The sequence below is a fragment of the Canis lupus genome, chromosome 15 (genome assembly GCF_048164855.1).
Source record: "Canis lupus baileyi chromosome 15, mCanLup2.hap1, whole genome shotgun sequence".
Classification (NCBI taxonomy): domain Eukaryota; kingdom Metazoa; phylum Chordata; class Mammalia; order Carnivora; family Canidae; genus Canis; species Canis lupus.
The window spans coordinates 35,360-54,502 of NC_132852.1; the positions used below are offsets into that span (position 1 = coordinate 35,360).

The 19,143-nt window shown below is 58.3% G+C and overlaps 1 protein-coding gene across 5 annotated transcripts in view; it reads left to right on the forward strand.

The window, feature by feature from the left end:
• The window catches only part of ARHGEF10 (Rho guanine nucleotide exchange factor 10), a 99,966-nt gene that overhangs the window by 14,650 nt on the left and 66,173 nt on the right, over positions 1-19,143 (forward strand). For all 5 annotated transcript variants that reach the window (XM_072775770.1, XM_072775768.1, XM_072775771.1 and 2 more), the window contains exon 2: positions 12,324-12,394. In XM_072775770.1, coding sequence (XP_072631871.1) covers positions 12,358-12,394 — 37 coding nt within the window. In that variant the 5' untranslated portion in view covers positions 12,324-12,357. The remainder of the gene's footprint in view (positions 1-12,323; positions 12,395-19,143) is intronic.

Here is a 19,143-nt window from a genome sequence, read left to right on the forward strand (position 1 = left end):
ATCCCCGTAGCTGGAGCCGGCGGGAGAGGAGTGCACTTCCCAGGACCTTGGCCGGACGGAGATCTGGATGCTGGGATGCCTCTCTGTTCAGCTTTCTCGGGTGTGGATGGCAGGCAAGGAGAGGAAGTGTAATCGAGGCAGGTGTCTGGTTTCATGTGTAGGTGGATTCCTTGTATGGCTCATTTTCCTGGGGGGGGTCAGGATACAGAGGGCTGACCCGCTTGGCCCTGGGCAAGCCTGCTCTCAGGCATCCTGGCTGGGGCACCTTTCCCCCAGGGCTCAAGTCCGTGCTTAAGCCATGCGTTTAGGCCTCAGTGTCTCCTCTGCCAAGATGGCATGGAGACCGATAACTGCTGTACAAATATCAAGAGACAGGGCTGCTGAAGGTGAGGGGGTTGTAGTGCTTGTTCTTCACACGGGTCAGGTAGGACTTCACTGGGAAGGTGATTCTTGAGTCGAGATCTAAAGAAGTTGAGTGATAGTGCAACAGGAGCATCCTAAACAGCAGGACAAGCATGTGCAAAGGCCCTGGGGCTGGAGCATACCAGATATGTCCAGGAGCAGCAAGAAGGAGACAGTGGTAGGACATGAGCTCAGGGAGGTGACAGAGGATGATAGCCATTGCAGGGCTGTGACCACGTGGGCCGTGTTTAACTGGGCCATCTTGGCTGTAGTGTTGAGAAGAAATGACAGAGGGTTGAGGATGGGCGAGGGGGGTTGCTAATGGAGCTTTTACAGAAACTCAGGTAAGAGATGGGATGCAGCGCGGACCAGACGGGTGGTGGTAGGGCTCACGAGAGGAGAGAGGAGGGATCGGGGCCCCCCAGCTGTGGTTGCTTTGTCCTGAGCGAGGGGAAGGGGTTTCTGGTGGCAGGAGGTAGTGAGTGTGGGACATGCCAAGTAAAGTGGCTTTCACGCTGGCTCTGCTGATGTTCTGTTTGGGAGAACATCGAACATCTGCTCCCGTAGCGGCTTTCACGTACCCGTACCCCCGCTGTCGGAAAGTCCATGGCGAGCCCCGTGGCTCCTGTGAAAGATCTACGCTGTCCCCTGGTTTCCCTAACCGGAAGGAATCCGAACAGGACTGCCCTCCTCAGAAACAGCAGCCAAGTGGAAATCGCGTCGGGGTGTTCTGCAGTGCGCCAGTCCCGGGGGGCGGGTGGCACCCTCCGACTCCTCTCTGGGAGCCACGCTCGGCCTCCGGCGCGGAGCTTTGCCGCGTGTCCCCAGCCTCCGCTGTGTTTTAGCTCCATTCGTTTCGGGCTCCTCTTAGCAAGTTGCATCCTGAGGCCTGAGGGAGGCCAAAGAGAAGTGATCTTGGGGTCGCTGATTCTCCCGCATGAATGAATGGGAATTCCTGTTCGGCTTACACCATTTCTGCTATGAAAGGTTTCCGAGGAACACGGCACTTTCGGATATTAGGGGAACCTGCTATCATCCCGCAGGGTTAGCTTGAGTCTCGTGCTGCACAGAACATTCCATGACTTGTGTCTCATACCCGTGGAATTTCCGCTCTCTCACACCCTTCCCTCCTTTGCCCGGCCGCCACCCCGGCCCCTGGCACCGCCAATCTGTTCTTTATACGTATGAGCCCGTTTTCATTCCACGTAAGATGAGATCGTATGGTACTTGCCTTTCTCTGTTTGTCGGTCACATTCAGGTCGCTGTCAGGTCTCTCCTGTTGCTGCAAATACCAGAATTGCTCTTTTTACAGCAGAATAATATTCCACTGCGCTTGTATTATACTGTATTGTCTTTTTCCATGGATCCATCAGTGGCCCCTTAGGTTGTTCGCCGCCGTTGGCTATCGTGGATAATGCTGCAGCGACCATGGGGGTGCAGATTGTCTTTTTAAGGTAGTGTTTTCATGTTTTAGGATAAATACCAAAAAGGGGGATTGTTGAATCATGGTAGTTTTGTTTTTTGTTTTTTGAGGAACCTCCGTGGTGTTTTCCCCCAGTGGCTGCAGCAGTCTGCATTCCCCCCAACAGAGCAAGAGGGGCTCCTCTTTCTCCGCATCCTTGCCGACACCTGTTACCCGTATTGTTGTGACACCCGCCATTTCAATAGGTGGGAGGTGATTTCTCACTGTGGTTTAGATTTGCCTTTCCCTGATGGCCAGTGATGCTGATCACCTTTTCATGTACCTGTTGGCCACCTGTATGTTTTCTTCAGAAAGATATCTATTCAGATCCTCTGCCCATTTTTAAATTTGTTTTTTGGTTGCTGTGGTATGAATTCTCTATGTATTTTGCATATTAACCCTTTATGAGATACATGATTTGCAAATACTTTCTTCAATTTGGTACGTTGCCTTTTTGTTGATAGTTTCTTTAGCTCTGAGGAAGCTTTTTAGTTTGAAATAGTCCTACTTGTTTTTTTTTGTTTTTGTTTTTTTTTTTTTTTTGCTGTTGTTGCCTTTGCTTTTGGCGTCAGATTCAAAAAGTCATCACCAAGACTGACGTCAGGGAGCTTACTGTTTTCTTCTAGGTGTTTATAGTTTTAGAGCTTATGTTAATGTCTTTAATCCATTTCAGGTTAATTTTTGTGTATGTTGTGATGTAATGGTTCACTTTGATTCTTCTGCACGTAACTGTTTAGTGTTCCCAGCACCATTCGTTGAGAACACTGTCCTGTCTGCATCCTTTGTTGTAAGTGAAGTGAACGTGTGTGAGTTTATTTCTGAGCTCTTCGTTCTGTCCTGTGTCTGTCTTTGTGCTACCACCAAACCATCTTACTGATTTCCATAGCTTTGCAATGTAGTTTGATGTCAGGAAGTGTGAGCCTCTAGCTTTGTTCAAGATTTTACTTATTTATTCATAGAGACGCAGCTAGAGAGAGAGAGGCAGAGACACAGGCAGAGGGAGAAGCAGGCTCCATGCAGGCAGCCCGACGTGGGACTCGATCCCGGGTCTCCAGGATCACGCCCTGGGCTGCAGGCGGTGCTAAACCGCTGTGCCACCGGGGCTGCCCTCTTTAGGGTTTTCTATATATATAGTGTCATATTGTCTGCATATAATGACGGTTTTGCTTCTTTCTTACCAATTAGATGCCTTTTATATCTTTTTTTGCCTAATTGCTGAGGCTAGGGCTTCCAGTACTATGTTGAGTAGACGTGGCCAGAGGACATTTTTGTCTTGTTCCTCATCTTAGGGGAGAAGCTTTCAGCCTTTCATTGTGGACTTATCATGTAGGGCCTTTATTATGTTGAAGTAAGTTTCCTCTAGATCCACTTGTTGAGAGCTTTTTTAAAAATCATAAATGGATATTGAATTTTGTCAAATGGTTTTCCTGCATTGATCATAATCCTATGATTTTTATCCTCTTTTTTTAGTGTGGTGCATCTCATTGGCTGGTTTGCAGATGTTGAGCCATCCTTGCATCCCTGGAATAAATTTCATTTGCTCATGGTGTTTGATCCTTTTAATGTGCTCATTTTGGTTTGCTACTGTTTGGTTGAGGATTTTTAAATCTTTGATTATCAGGGCTGTTGGCCTGTGATTTTCCTTAATTGTATTGTCTTTGTCTTATTTTAGTATCAGGGTAATGCTGGTCTCCTAAAATGCATTTGGAAGTGTTTCCTGTTCTTCTGTTTTTCTTGAAGAGTTTGAGGAGAATTGGTATTCTGATTTTAGTGTTTGGTAGACCTCATCAATGAAGCCATCTGACCTTGGCTATTTGTTTGTTGGGAGATTTTTGATTATCAATTCAGTCTTCTTACTAGTAATTGGTCTGTTTAGACTTTCTGTTTCTTCATGATTCAGTCTTTGAAGGTTGTTTATAAGAATTCTCCATTTTTCCTAGTTTGTACAATTTATTGGCTTATGATTGTTCATGTTAGTTTCTTGTGATCCTTGGTATTTCTGTGGTGTCCGTTGTAATGGCTCATCTTTTACTTCTCGTTTTATTTGAGTCCTCTCTCTTTTTTTCTTAGTAGGTCTAGTGAAAGGCTTTTCAGTTTCATCTTTTCAAAAAACTGGCTCTTCATTTTATTGATGTTTTCTATTGTCTTTTTGTCTTTATTTGTCCTACCCCATCTTTGTTAATTCTGTGCTTCTGCTAACTTTGGGCTTAGTTTGTTCTTTATTTTCTAGTTCTTCAAGTATAGAGTTGGATTGTTCATTTGATATTTTTCTTGTTTCTTAACATTTTTAGCATTTATTGCTACAAATTTCCTTTTCAGAGCTGATTTGCCTGCATCCCATAGGTTTTGGAGTGTTGTGTTTCCATTTTCCTTTGTCTCAAAGTATTCTTTAAAATTTTCTTTTGATTTCTTCTTTGACTAATTGCTTAATCAGTAGGATATTGTTTAATCTCCACATATTTATGTTTTTCCTCATTTTTTGGGGGATTGATTTCTAGTTTCATACCATTGTGGTTGGAAGAGGTGCTTGACAGGATTTCAGTCTTCTTAAATTTATTGAAACTTGTTTTGTCACCTAACATGCACTCTCCTGGAGAATGTCCCATGTGTACTTGAGAAGAAGGTATATTCTGCTTTTGAAATGAATGTCCTATGTATGTTGAGCCCATCTTGTCTAATGTGCCACTTCAGGCCAATGTTTCCTTATTGATTTTCTGTCTGGACCATCTGTCACACCTACTCTACCTTAAGATTTGGTGGGGTTCAAGGAGAAGATGCCCACCACTTTGGAGGGCTGCAGGTTAAGGAGTCTTTAGTCTTCTAATCATCATCATCTTCATGGTCATGAGCCTCTGCTCTTGCCTTGTGGCCTCCCAAGTCTTGCCCTTCATCCCCTTGGCCCTCTGCCCCAGTGCCCCATGCACCCTGATTCCAGAATAACCTTTTCAAAAGGCAGCTTTGATCTCATCAGTCACCTGACTGAACCCCGCTGTGGATCCCCTCTGAGCCAAGGATGAAGCCCTGTCCTGAATGGGGGTCCTTTTTTTTTTTTTTTTTGGGTTTCAGAAAATATTTATTGGAACTGAAAGTAAATGCTCATATACTTAAAACATCATGATGACATATCAGTAATTCCCAAGTGAAATAACTTGGATGCTTTCACTTTTCAGGATTTGACTCCATCAGGACTTAACGTGAAATTTCCTATAGCCTAGGACAGATGGACTCCAGAGGCTACATAAGGATGCCCTAATGATGTCTAATCCAGATTTCAAAGTCATTCCAGTACCCACATTTGTTTGCCAAAAAGATAAACATTAAGTTGTTAGGGTACCAATTGTGTGACTAATCCCTCACCGGTCCCATGGCAGGTGAGCTGTCTCTCCTTCTGTAATGGGGCCTTCCTCGCTTCCTGCTCCCCTGCTTTCAGTCTTCCTCTGGGAAGTACTCTCTTCTCCCCAGCTCTGGGCTCCTTCTGTCCTAGCAGAGTCTTAGCCAGCTCTATTTCTGCCTCCCTGCTACAGGACTGCTGTGTGGGCAAAGTGACAGTGCCATCTGGATACCCTCTTCTTCCTCTTCCCGGGGTCCACAGTGTGGCTTCAGCCAGTGTTGGGCAGGTGGGCAGCCCTGACATCACGGGATGGGGGGGGGGTCGTGTCTTGGAGGGAGGGAGCAGGTGGGACTGGGCCACCCCCCAGCAGGCTCCCCTGCTGCCCTTGGTGTGTGAGGAGAGAGGCTCACTGTGCTCTGGGGTGACGGTACTTATTCTGGATCTGACTCATGTAATAACACATTTGCACGGCGCCCATTCTTCTCTTTGGGAGCCTCATCAGGACAACGCTTCCTGTGGTAACACCCTCCCTGCAGGACTGGGAGTCTGGGGCCAGCCCCTCAGTGTTAGGAGGCTCGCCCCCGAGCTCAGTGGTTGCCCTGTGGGGAGAGCGGGCACAGACTCAGGCCCCGGGGGCTTCCCAGGGGACTGCCATTGGAGGCCCGACGTCCCTGTCAGAGAGGATGATTTTTAAAGTTGGAGTTTACTTTCTGCAGGAAATCTCTAGGCATGTGGGTCTTAGTGGAGGGACTTGGGGTTTCCGTCTGGGTCACGTCCTGAGCTGACCCTTTCCTGGGATGCTCTGTAGCTGTGCTTGGAGCAGGCACACAGGGTGATGTGGGGGATCACAGGGAGCCTGACGAGCTGAGGAGGGGGATCAGCCCCAGAATTAGAGAAAGGGACGCTTGTCGGACTGTGGGGGTTGGGGGGCACAGAATGTTTTCAGTAGAAGCAGAGACAAGTGTAGCGTTTCTTTCCTTCCAGGAGTAACTTTCTGTTCTTTTGTTTTATGAACGTAATATTAATGAAAACATTTCTCAAATACATTGTCTGTTAAAGACAAAATTACTCCTCCATGCATTTGTCCAGGTGACTTTGAGGTTTAGAGAAAACTGGATTGTTCCAACTCAGATGACCCACGTTTGTGCGTTCACCGTGGGCAGGCCTCTAGGAGCTTTCCGGGGGATGTGCTCTCTGGTGGTGAAGCATTTGCCCTCTGTCAGTCTCCTCTTGGTAAATTGATCCTTGGAGGGTAGGAGGATCGCAGCCTCGCTGCTCCTGGCAGAGCCGTGTGGACCCCACGCAGGGCAGGCCCCCATCCATCCTGCATCCCAGACTCCGCCAGTCAGCAAGCAGCCCATCCAGTTCTGTGGTTTGGGTATTTAAGAGACAGAAGAAGAGGCCAGTGGGAGTGAGCGGCAGGGGGGGAGGCATTGTGCACCCTGGAGAGGTGAGGGCAGGAGGGGCAGCAGAGCAGGGTACAGGTCCTTAGTGTTCACAGTCCTGCGACCTCCCCACCTGCGTCTCTGGCTGCCCACACTGACCAGCCAGGAGCTCCTGCTGCACCCAGCTGCTGACCACTGCCACTTCCTCCCCTTCCCTCCTTCCTCCCCCCCACCCCTTCCCTGCTTCTTCCTTCCTCTCTCCTCCGTCCTCATAGTTTTGTTGAAAGTGAACTACATTCTGGGTTTTGTTCCGGTAGTAGGCCCTAAATAATAACTAGGTGTATGTTTTTCCAGCTCCACAAGTGTGCAGGGTATGACTCGGGCATTAGCTAGAGGTTACGGGCTTTCCTTCTTTAGAAGCCAGCGTGTAGCGGCTGGCAGCTTTTATAGTGAGCCCCTGTGGACAGGCTCCGTGGTGGTGTCTGTCCTGAGCCGTATTTCCCTGGGGTGGGCTCAGTGGGGGAGGGCTCCTTCACTTGCCTTTCTTTCTCTCTCTAGAAAAAAGTGATGGTGCTCTTGTCCTGACTGGGTTAGGAGGAATGTAGAGACTAGAGCAATAAACAAGAAGGTGGACATACAGAAGAATTCATCTCAGCAGATGTGGAGGGGGAGGAGGGAGGCAGGGGTGCGGAGGCCCCTGGAGGCGGGGAGAGGAGGCAGGGGTGCTGAGGCCCCTGGGGGTGGGGGGAGGAGGCAGGGGTGCAGAGGTCCTGGGGGTGGGGGGGAGGAGGCAGGGGTGCGGAGGCCCTGGGGGGTCGGGGGGAGAAGGCAGGGGTGTGACGCCCCCAGGAGCAGGGGGAGGAGGCAGGGGTGCGGAGGCCCTGCAGGGGGACATGTGTGCTGAGCTACAGGGGCCAGGCAGCGGGGCGGGAGGGCCTGGAGGATGGGCAGGGCCTGAGAGCGCAGGTGTGGGAAGCGCCTGGGCCCAGCGGTACCCGTGGCTTCCCTGTCCTGTGAGCTGGGCTCCATTTCTGAGGCTTTGAGGTAGGCCTGTCCCTGCTGGATGGCCTCTGCTCTACCCTGGCAGCCTAGGGGCCTCACCAGGTCATTGCCTGACGCCCCAGGACTCTGTTCGGCGTGGTATTTTGTTTCCTGGAGGCTGGATATCGTCATGCTCCACAGCCACTTGCTTGCTGGGAAGAGATGTGTCCTTTCCCTGTGGCTGGGAGGAAGCAGGGCACGTGGGAGAGTGGGTTTATGCAGATCTGCAGCCAGCGTGGCGATGGCAGGACCACGAGCTGGGGATAGCCCATGGGATGCCCTGTCCCAGCCTCTGGCTGGACGAGCACACCCTCTGGGTTGAGGGGCGGTGGGGGCAGGGGTGGGGGGTTCTCACATGGATTCCCTGGACCCTGGCTGTTTGGGAAAGAGCTGGTTGACAGCTGGTGGCCGGAGGTTTCCTAATGGCCCTTGACACAGAGTGAATATGCTTCTCTTTTAATTTTTTTTTTTCTTCTCGGGCCTGGGTGAAGGAGGGGATGAGATCTGGGCATCGGCGTTGGTCTGACATGAGCACGTTGCTTATAGTCAGACGCGGACACCAGACGCCCCCGTGTAGCCCTAGTGACATGATGCCTCGCCACGGCACCGGCAGTAAAATACGGTGACCACAGGGGAGACGTCCCAGATGGCTAAGTCCCCTGCATGCATCCAGGAAGGTTCTCTTTCCTTCCTTCCTTGCTTTTGTGAGCACTGCCTAAGTCTCTGAAAATGTTCAGTGCAGGGGGTCCGCCGTGGAACTGGATTAAACTTAGACAGTGCCGTCCCAGCAAGGTGTGAGCCCTGAGGCCTGGTGTGCTTTCCCTTTTGTGGTCTCTGTGGATGGTGAGCCTTGCTGATGTGGTGTTGATCTAGAGGCTCTTGCTTTTAGGTAGGCCCAGACTCGTGCACCTGCTGTGGGTCCTCGGGAGCTCCTGGCTCACACTGACTGCTCAGCATCCAGCTCCCTGCCCCCTTGACCCCAGGCTCTGTCCTTGGCATCATCTCCCCTTAGGCATGAGGACTGGGGCCCTGAGGCTCCTTGCTCTAGCAAGTGTCTGCGCTAATGCTCCAAGCCAGCCCCTTGGTCTAGGCCACAGGGTGCCGTGTGCCTCTGACATGTCTTTGCAGGTGCTCTGGTTCTGGTGCGATCCATGGTGGTGGGCTTGGGTGGATCTGGGCCGCGCACAGGCCCAGCCACCTGCCACCCAGATTGTGGGGAGTCTGGAGGGTGGATGTTAGGGAGCCATCCGGTGCATGACATGTTGTGTGCTCTGCAGAACTGAGCCTGATGTGCGTGAGCATGTCCCCTCGGGGTGGTGGCCTGGCCTCAGGGACCTGGGGTCCTCTCCGGCCCAGCAGCCCTGCAGGAGGGTTGCCAGCTGAGGACACAGAGACACGGACTGCAGGCAGAGGTTGGGAGAACAGGGTGTCCCCAGCATCCAGGCCCCCGGCCCTTGTCAGTGGAAGGGACCTTGGTGGCGAGTGTCCTCCCTCCCTCAGAAGCCAGGACTCAGAGTGCAGCTGTGGTCCCAGAGAACGGGCTGTGAGAAGCACCAGTCCTCCTACGCCTCAGCAGCCGGCTGCACGCCTGCCCTGGATGTTCACCTTGCACATCTCCATGCGTGGTGCAAGAGGCAAGAAAAAAATGCCATGGGAGTAAAGGTCAGGTCTCTCTCTGTGGTGGTGTGAAAAGCACAAAACGTGATCTGGGGTGTTCAGTGGCTGCCCTGGCCTTGGGAACCGTCTTATACCAACCGGAGCCTCACAGCCTCCAGACGTGTCCCACGAAAGCGTCCTGCAGTCCTCAGCCTCTCGGCTGCTGCTCTGACCGTGTGCGTCATCTTTTTGTTTAAAACCACAATCTGGGTGCATAACGCAATCTTTCATTAGGATGCCTAAATTGGAAAGTGACAGCAGTGACACAGCACAGACTGGAATTATGTCATGCAGCCTTGGTCGGAGGACAGTGTTGTGTAAGCGAGTCTCGTCCTTTGTCCCCGGGTCGTTCTTGGGCAGAGTGGGCTGCAGCCGCACGGCTCCCAGAACCCTGTGCGCTGACGCAGAGGGTACCCGGGGACGGAGTCAGGCACCACCCGAAGATGGTGCAGAGCAGTGCGTTCTTGGCTGCGGGAAAGCGGGGTTTTCGAGAGGCCTGAAGGGGCCAGGGGTGCAGAACACATCTGTGGTGCCCAGCGGGCTGTTGGGGCGAGTCACGCCGGCCTCTGAAATGCAGGAGCGGAGTCGTGTGTGCGTGTCGGCTGCCCGGACAGGTCCCTTCTCAGGAGCACAGCTTCCCGCAGATGCCGATTTGGGGAGAAAAATGTTCACCGGGCACGTGGTCATCTGCTGGCCGCTCCTCAGGGATCCAGAGCAAAGATGGTGGCGCCGGGGCTGGGTTCCCCGCTCGGCCACGTGACGAAGCGGGCCCTGGCTGGCTCAGAACCGGCCTGGCACACGCACCTGCCCCGCGGGGTCGGCCAGTGGAGTCGCAAAACCCTACGTGGCTCCTTCCGTGTTGGGCCGGAGTCATCCGTGGGAAAGGGAGGCTCTGCTGGGCTGTGTTCTTATGTGTTTTAAGCCCAGACAATCAGCATTAATGAAATTTGTACCCCGTGGTCTTTAGAAAAAAGCGTTGAAGGCGAGTAAACAGTGTGAGGAGAGAGGAGAAAATCGCGTCAAGGCAGGAAGAGCTGTGTGGCGGCCGGAGTCAGGCTGGTGCGCGCCGGGCTGGTCCCGGAGGAGCCCAGGCAGAAGCGCCCCGCCTGGTCCCGACGGGAGGGACAGCGCTTCGTGGCCGTGCCCCCAGCGGGCCTCACGCCCCAGCAGAAGCCGCGCTGAGACCGTACTGAGTAGAAAGCTCTGCTCTGCTCCAGAGCTGGGGACCCCGCTGGCCCTGGGCTCTGCTCTTGGGGGTGTCATGCACGCAGCTGAGAAAATGTAGGGTGTCTGTTCCCCTGGCCCGCGGCAGGAATGTTAAGTGGCTGCAAACACTGGTCCTCACCTGTCCGATTGCTAAAAATACCAGTTTCCCTTCTTTCCTCACTTCCTCTCGTGACTGTGGTGTCCATTGTCCCGTCTTCCTGCGGATGTGTCGTGTCTTTCCTGTTCCCTGCGCTGCCTGCAGGGTCTTGACAGGCGCACCGGGAGGGGCCGGATCCGGCGTGGGGACCGGCCAGGCGTTTCCCTGTGACACTGGCATCCGAGAGCAAACCCAGCATCCTCGATGTGCTCGTGTGCGTGCGCCATGCCGTTGCCGGCCTGGCTCCGTGTCATGTCTGCAAGCTCATGGCCTAGGCGCGTTCATGTTGGAGCCTCTTGGACTCCTGCCTTGGGAGATGACTCGGTGGCAGGAGGTGTCCCCTCCACTCGCCTCTGAGGCCCCCGTGATGCCCGCGGGCCTGGCGGGCGCCCTGGCCCTGGTGTCGGGCTCCGTCCCAGAAGAGGCGGACCGTCCTGCATCCGTCCATGCGGAGCACAGTGTGTTCCTGCAGACCACACGCTCGCTGCCTCCAACACGGTGGACGTGGCTGGACGTTAGCTGAACGTGTGGAGCGGTGGGCACAGTGTCGGGTGCTGAGGTCCGTGCCCTGTGGCCCGGAGACGCCACGGCTGCGTCATTTCCTCCCACAGCTGCCGTTGTCCGTGCGTGTCCAGCTGTGTGCTTTGGGAACGGAACAGCGGTGTCTGGCCGTGCTCGCTGTTGACCCCACCGGGTACCGTCCTGTCAAGTCTGGTGAGGGCAGGGGTGGCCCTGGTAGCGCGGAGGACGGGGCGTGCGCCTGGACCAGTGCCCCCACCTTCAGGTGCGGCGCCGCTGCCGTCCCCGTGCTCCCGGTGAGGGGCTTGTGCTCGGCGGCTCCCGGCGGCCTGCGGAGGGCGGGGATCCGAGACGCAGCCCCAGCGTGGGCGCCCCTGTCTGCCCTGCGACCCTCCAGGGTGGGCTCCCGTAAGCCCTCCACGCCTCGGTCTCTATGCTGTGAAGCTATAGGGGAACCCGTGTCACGGAGGCGTGAGGTGACGGAGCCGGCAGGGGGGCGGCCGGGGCAGGGCTGCAGGGCAGCGCCCGTCTCCGTAGGTGGAGAGAGCTGGCAGGGCGGGTCGGCGTGACGGGCTGCTGCCGGGGGACCTGGAGCGGCACCCCACCGGCTCCTGCCCGCCGTCCTGTGCACCGTGGGCGGGTGGGGGCCGGGGTGTCACCCCTGCCGCGCTGACCCTCATGGTGCCCTTGCTGCCTCAGAGCCTGGGCGTTTGAAGCCCGGCAGGGGGGCAGTGCTGCTGGCCTGGTGGACGGGGATCCTCCCCCTCGGAGCCGGAGACCAACGTCCTTGTGACTGGGCCGATTTCACACCCATTCGCAGACCTTTCCTCTGAAAGCACATAGGGAAACAGAAAGTACAAAAAAGAGACGAAAAGAAAAGAAAGTCAGGGGTGCAGAGACCTGGCGTGGACCCTGCAGTTCAGCACAGGAGGCGTCCGGGCCCGGGCAGGAGGTTCTCCGGCTGAAGCTGTGGCTGAGGGACGAGGCGGGGGCCGTCCTGACAGGCGGGAGGAGTCGGCCCACGGGGACCCTGCTCCCTGTGCTCGCGGGTGTGATTTCAGGGGAGATGTAGAGGTCTTGGGGGTGGACCTCAGCCTTGCAGAGCGCCCCGTGGAGCTGAGGGCGCTGGCCTGCCCACGGTGACCGCGGTGTCTTTCCTTCCAGGGGTCCCGAGGACTGAGGCTCCCACCGCCGCACCATGGACCAGCCAGAGCCACCTGGCCCCGCTCCCGCAGGTAACGGGCGTCCTCGGGGAGGGCCGGGAGGGTCTGGGCGGCGCACGAGGGGTGGGGTCTGGGCCCTTCGCCCGCCCGGCGCCCCCCTCGCTCTGGGGTGACCTGGCTGGGCTGCCTGCCGGCCCCGGGCGCCCTGCGAGCACTGCCCCCGCCCTCCGACCGTCGGAGGCCCGCCTGGTGACGGGCGGTGGACTTGCTCGGGACGGGCTGCGCAGGGCCCTCGGCTGCTCCCGACACCTGCGGGGGCAGGAGGCAGTTTTCAGGTCTGCCTCCCGGCACCCTGGGCTTGTGCGCGGCAAGTGTGGACCCAGCGTCTGTCTGCCCCGTCCCCTCACCAGAGCGAAGCTGCTGCTGGGGCGACTGAGGTGGGGCGTCGGGGGGCTTGGTGGGGTCACCCCCTGCTCGCAGGGCAGGGCCTTCCCAGGGCCCCAGCCCAGGCTTCCTGGACAGACCGCCTGTGCCCCGTACACCTCGAGGCATGGGGAAGCCACAGTCTGGAAGGAGCCCGTGTGGGTCAGAGACTGTCCTGTCCCTCTCTGCAGGCGCATGCCCGGGAGACGTGGCCCCTGGCTCTGCCCTGCCCGTTCCGCCCTGCGCCGGTGGTGGTGCTCGGGGCTGCAGCCTTACCTGGGGACGGAGGAGGGCAGCCTGTGGGTAGGGCTGATCTAGGGCTGATCCCAAAAGGAATCTGGGCTCGGGCCAGGGGACGCGTGTCCCGCCTGTGCTGGTTGCCAGGAGAGATGAGCTCCAGCGCAGAGCCGCGCGGTGACAGGGCTATTCCCGAAAGCCGGCGAGCTGGCTCCGTGGTCACAGGCTCCTGCGTGCCTTCCCAGACGTGGCCCGAGCTGTGAGCCCCGGGTAGGGGCGGTGTGCCGGAGGGCGGCCTGGCTTCTGCGGGCACCTTGGTGTAGGCTGGCTCCCCTGCTCGGCCATGGCCACGGCCGGGGGGCTGCTCGGGGGGCCTCGGCGGCGCCTTGCCGCTGGCTTGGTCCGCGTGTAAGCCGGCGTTTGGGCTCTTCCAGGGCAGGCCTGACTCTGATCGTGTTGATTGAGGAGGCACTGCTGTCCCTGTTGTGCCTGCGCGCCCGGCGGGTCTGGCTCCGCGGCCTTCCCGTGGGCGGAGGCCGGTGGGGTGTGGGGCTGCCGCCGTGGTGATGGCCCGGCTCCTGCCCCGGCCCCTGCTCTCTGTCCGGCCGTGCCGACGGCCTCTGTGGGGGGCGGGGCCCAGCGGTGTTCCAGGTGTGGGCGCCTGGCAGCTGTCAGAGAAAATCGGAAGCACACAGCCCCAGGGCCCTTTCTGCACCTCTGTTTGTAGGAGCAAGGGTGACGCACAACCTACTCAAACCCTGCAGGCGACACCTGCTTTCTGCAGCCCAGGGAACCCAAACCTGTTCTTCCCCTGTTCCGTGGGTCCCGGCATGTGGGCAGCGGGTGTCCAGAGCTGGCTGGGGCCTGTCTGGGCATGACCCGGCCTTGACAGTGACACCCTGTGGATCTGCACGCCCGCCGGATGCACCTCTGCACTTGGTCGGGGACGGGGAGGGGCCCGGGCAAGCGGCTGGGGGTTGGGCAGGAGAGCTGGTGACCCTGGGGGAAGGCCTCGGGCCCGGGAGCCACAGCCTGAAGCCCAGGGCACCAGGGGCCGCCAGCCGGCCCAGCGAGCGTCCAGTCAGGAGGCCGTCCAGACGTGGTGAGCAGGATGTGACGGGAAGGGGGTGGCTGTCCCCGTGGAGCCTGCTGCGAGGGGAGGCCGGACGTGGCCCCAGCACAGCAGTAGAAGGGGAGGGGGATGGTGCTTCGGTGCGGGCTGCTCGGCAGCTGGCCCACCGGGGGCAGCCACGTCTCAGGTCCCCCGGTGCAGTCCTCAAGGGGACACAGGACCAGGCCCGGAGCACAGAGGCCCCAGGCAGGGCCGCGGGCACAAGCATCACGCCTTCCCCGCACGCCGACGCCGTCCCCTCCGCCCGCCTGTCCCCCTTGGCGCCCCACGCGGCCCCGTTCAGAGCCGTGAGCAGGCCGACCGGCAGGCCTGGCAGTGTTGGGGCCCAGCTGTCCCCCCGGGGCGTCGTCCACGGCCGGGCCCTCGCAGCTGGGAGCTGGCTCGGGGGCAGGGGCTGGACGGACCCTCCGTGGGTTCCCGGTTCCCCTGGGGGTGCGGCCTGTGCCTGCAGTGTGGACGGGGGTCCCCATTTCCGTGGGCTGATGTGTGGTGTGGCCTGTGACCGGGTGTGGATTCAGGCCAGCGTAGAGAGGAGAGCGGCGCGGTTCTTGCTGACACGGGCACCGGGTCTAGGCAGTGCGCTCTTGGGTCGGGTTGGGCACAGCGGCGGCAGCGCTTTCGGATGAGTCTGTGGTGGGTCACCTCTAACCCCCGCGACGGAAGCGTCTGCTCCCAGATGCCCTGGGGCACAGGGGCGGCAAGAAGGACCAGGTCCGACCTTCCCGGCCCCACGGGGACGCGGATCCCGTCTCTCCTCTTGGCTTGTCTTGTCTGCGGGACCACATACCCCAGATGGACGTTCCCTGTCGGGGCAGAGGCAGGCCGGTGCCGCGGGGCGAGGGGCTGACCCGCAGGGCTTGTGCAGGTGCGCACCCCCCGTCCTCGGAGCAGTTCGTGCGCAGCCTGGACCCGGCAGGTGGTGGCCGTCGCGGGCACTCGGTGGACCCGGCGAGGGGCTGACGCTCCCGGGGGGCGGAGCACGGAGCCCCCAGTCCCACGCTGTCTGCGCGGCCGCCACCCCGACGTCCAGAGCCGGGAGCAGGCCGGGAAGGCCGGTGGCCGTGATGGCCCCTCGGTGCCTGCTGCTTTGCAGAGCACGTTTGTTCTTCTCTAATAATGGCACAAATTACAGCAGGAGTACTCTTGTGCTCTGACACGTGTGGTCGTAACCGCCCCACGGACGGAATTGCAGCCTCCATCTCTGAGCTTAAAAATGAGTATTCCCTGATTTCCTTTTCCTCAACGCCTTCGTTTGTCCGCGGGGTGTCTGCCAACCCGGCGGTGGGTGTTCAGCAGCCTCCCCCACCCCCGACCATGCTCCTGAGCTCCGGAGCCCCGTCCCCCGTCCCCTGAGGTGTGAGGGGCCCAGCCTGAGCCCAGGCCGTGCGGCAGTGGTGTAGACCGACGTGTGCGGGGAGGGGGGGTGGGGGGGCCTGTGGTGTCTCCCTCCCTCCTTCCCTCCCTCTGCTTTCCCAGCCGGGACCCCGTAGCCTGTACTGACCTAGGGTTTGTTGCAGTTCAGGGGAAACTCAGATCTTTTTCCCGAGATCCGTGGTGTGGATTCTCTTTCCTTGGAAGCGTGTCGGCCACACGGTGTGACGCAGCCGTGGCAGACGTGGCCCGCAGCTCTGCCTGCACCCCTGGGTTGTCGGGGGTGTAGACCACAGGGCCAGCCTGGCTCCTCTGCCTGGAGCGCCGGGGGGAGCCTGTGTGGTGCCAGGGGACGCGCCGATGCACAAGGGACGTTGTGTCCTCCCTCGTGGGAGACAGACCATGAGCAGGGCGCTCGGGGTCCCAGGGTCACCCAGGGCAGGCTCGGGGCTCCCCAGGGGAGTCGGAGGTGCGGCCCGAGGTCTGGAGGCACCTGCAAAGACTGAGAGCAGGGGTACCTGGTGTGGTGTCCGTCCGTGGACGCTGCAGGAGTCGGGGAGGGGAGGTCCCGGGTGCTTGAAGCAGAAGGACTTCACTGCGGGTTGGTTGGTGGCTCTGCAGCAGGTTGGGGCCCGGGTGATCGTTGGGTTCCTGCCGTGAGGACCTGGGCAGACCGAGTGTGCAGGGATGGGGAGGGATGGAGGCAGGGCCGAGTCGGAGGGGCCTCGTGGGAATCCACGCAGGGCTCCTCGGATGCGAGTCCAAAGCTCTGGCAGGGGGTCTGGTGTAGACGGTGGGTTTTGTGCCGATGAAGGCCCAGGCCCCGGGCAGGCCTCTTGTGTGGGGGCCGAGGCAGGGGATCCGGCAGGGGAAGAGGAGTCGGCTCGGGCAGCCAGCCCAGTGCCAGGGACGGGGCCAGGCCTGCATGTGTCGCAGCTGGAGGGCAGGGAGCGGGGGTCCGGGTGTGGGCAGTGTGGGCTCCTCAAGGCCTCCCTCCTTGCCGTGTAGACGCCGGCTGTCCCTGCACAGACAAGCCCTCCTGGGGTCGCCCCTCTGCGTGCGTGTCCTGACATCCTCTCCTCACAAGGACACCGGTCACGCTGCATTAGGAGCTGCCCTGGGGACCGCCTAACGTGGCTGCATTCTGAGGTTCTGGGGCTTCGGCCTTCAGCTAGGATTTGGGGGGCACACAGTTCTGTCCCCGAGAGGGACTAGGAGCAGCAGCCAGTGAGGTAGGAGGAAGCCAGGATCGCGCAGTGTTGTTGATGCCAAGGAAGGTCGCGCTGAACGGGGTAAACGGGGCAGTGGACGACAGCCCGGTCACTGGGGACCAGCCGGCAGTGACCCCTGGGCATTGGCTTTGGGGACGTCACCCAGCATCCCGTGAAGCCATTTGGCCGGCAGGTGGGGAGGCCCCTGCACTCCTGGGGTGCTGGGGGAGGGGCGCAAGCAGGCGGGGCTCAGAGGGTCCCCAGGGCCGTGAAGCTTCTCTGCGACCCTGTCACGGTGGACACGTGTCATCGTACGTCCGTGCAAGCCCACAAAGTGCACGTACCTGTCGGCGCGGGTTGGTCAGGGGTCCAGAGCGTGAGCACCTCCTCCTGTGGGGCCCCCGTGCGTGGGTCCCGCGGGGCCGGGCGTCATCAGGCCTTTTTTAAAAGCGGCGTCTGTGCCGTCACTTCCAGGGGCATCTTCCCTAATGTCAGCATTCCGCAGCGATAACGCGTCACCTCCGGGAGAGGCCGGGGTCCCGGGTGCCCGCCGTGCCAAGGAGACGCATGCCGGCGCGGTCTCCTCTGTGCCTGAGTCCGGACGGGAGCCTCCCCCCATCGTTCTGCGTCGTGTGTCTCATTGGAGGGGGTTTCCCGTTGTCCGACTCGGGCCATCAGGAACCTGAAGCGCCGGCGACAGTTGCATCTGGACAGCCGTGTGCCCGGGTTGGGTTTCCTGCCGGAGACCTTGCTGCCCTCGCCCACGTGAGCGCGTGGCTCCCGTGAGGAAGCTGCTGCCTCCACCGGTTTCCTGGCGCTCGGCGGTGAGCGGCCGCCTGGTGCCTGGGGCTGGGGTTCTGTGCGCCCCAAGCCCGGCCCGTATCTACGGGCTTGTCCCGTGAATTCTGCTCACTTGCGGGAAACGGGAGTTGCACGTGCGTCTTTATCCAACACGAACCTTGGGAGTCGTACGCCCCACAAACATGTGCCTACAGCAGAATGGCCGTGAAGCCGACAGGAGCGTCTGCAGACGGAGGACGGGCCGTCCCTCGGGGCAGCCCCGAGTGCCACGCGGCACGTCCGTCTCTGTGCGACGTTACTGCTCCGACCGTCTCTCAGTGTCCGGTTCGGCAGCGTGACGTTCGTTCACAACCTTGCTGTGCGCCCACCACACCACCCGTCTCCAGAACTTTCCATATCCCCCTGTGAGGCTCCGTCCTCCCTGAACACTCACTCCACGTGATGGGGCCACACCGGGCCTGCCCCTTGGTGCCTGGCTCGTTGCACCGGGTGCAGTGTCCTCAGGGTCGGGCCTGGCGTAGCAGGTGCCAGGGTTTGTCCTTTTCCAGACTGGATACGTCCCGTCGTCTGTACAGAACACATCTGATGTGTCCGTCGTCTCTCCGTGGACTCGTGGGCTGTGTTGTGAATAATGCTGCTTGTAGGGTTGCACACATGTCCACTCACATGCTTGTAGGGTTGCACATGTGCAGTTGCACACTAATGGGACTTCACACGTGTCCACTTGCACGCTTTTAGGGTTGCACACATGTGCGGCTGTACACTTGTAGGGTTGCACACGTGCGGTTGCAGACTTGTGGGGTTGCATATGTACACTTGCATACTTCTACGGTTGCACACGTGCACGGGTGTGCAGGTGTCTGCTGGAGTGCCTTGGATGGCCGGGAGCTGTCTGACATCTGGGAGCCTCCACAGCTTCCACGCTGGCTGCTCCGTGGGATGTTCCAGCAGCAGCGTGCCAGGGTTCCAGTCCCTCCCATCCTCGCCAGTATGTGTTAGTTTTTTATTTAATGAGTGTGAAAAGACCAATTAAAAACACTATTACTATGTCAGGAACCTCTTTCCAAATTATTGAATAAGCTTCAACAAAATAATGGTTTTTTTAGTATCTCATTGTATAAAACTATTATAATTTGGAAAACCTATATTCTAAAACATTTATTCTAATCTCAGATTATTTCTGTAAGATAGATAATTTATAATACAGACTCTGAGACCGAGGACTTACAAAATGATAAGGCCTTGATAAATATCGGCAGCTCACCCTCCAGAAGGTCCCCAGTGCACGCTCTTATCAGAACTAATGGTTTTAGAAATAGATCTTTCTGAAGCCTTTTCTTGATCCCGTTTCGGTATTTGGCAGTGTCCTACTGTGAGCAGACGTGAACTGGGGCAGAGCTGCCCAGAGTGCTGCTGGGGTCCCGTGGGTGCCGTGCACACGGGTGTGCCGGGGGCAGGGGTGTCCCGGCTGCCCCGGCAGGAGGCTCCAGCCTGACCTGTCACTCATCACCGCTAAGAACGTGCTTCCTTTGGAGGACCCGTTACGTATTCTAATTCCAAAGAATCAGGGAAAAAATAAACACCTTGGTGTTTGGAACCCATTTGTGTTTTGGACCTTCAGAGGTTCGTGTGGACAGCGAGGCCCC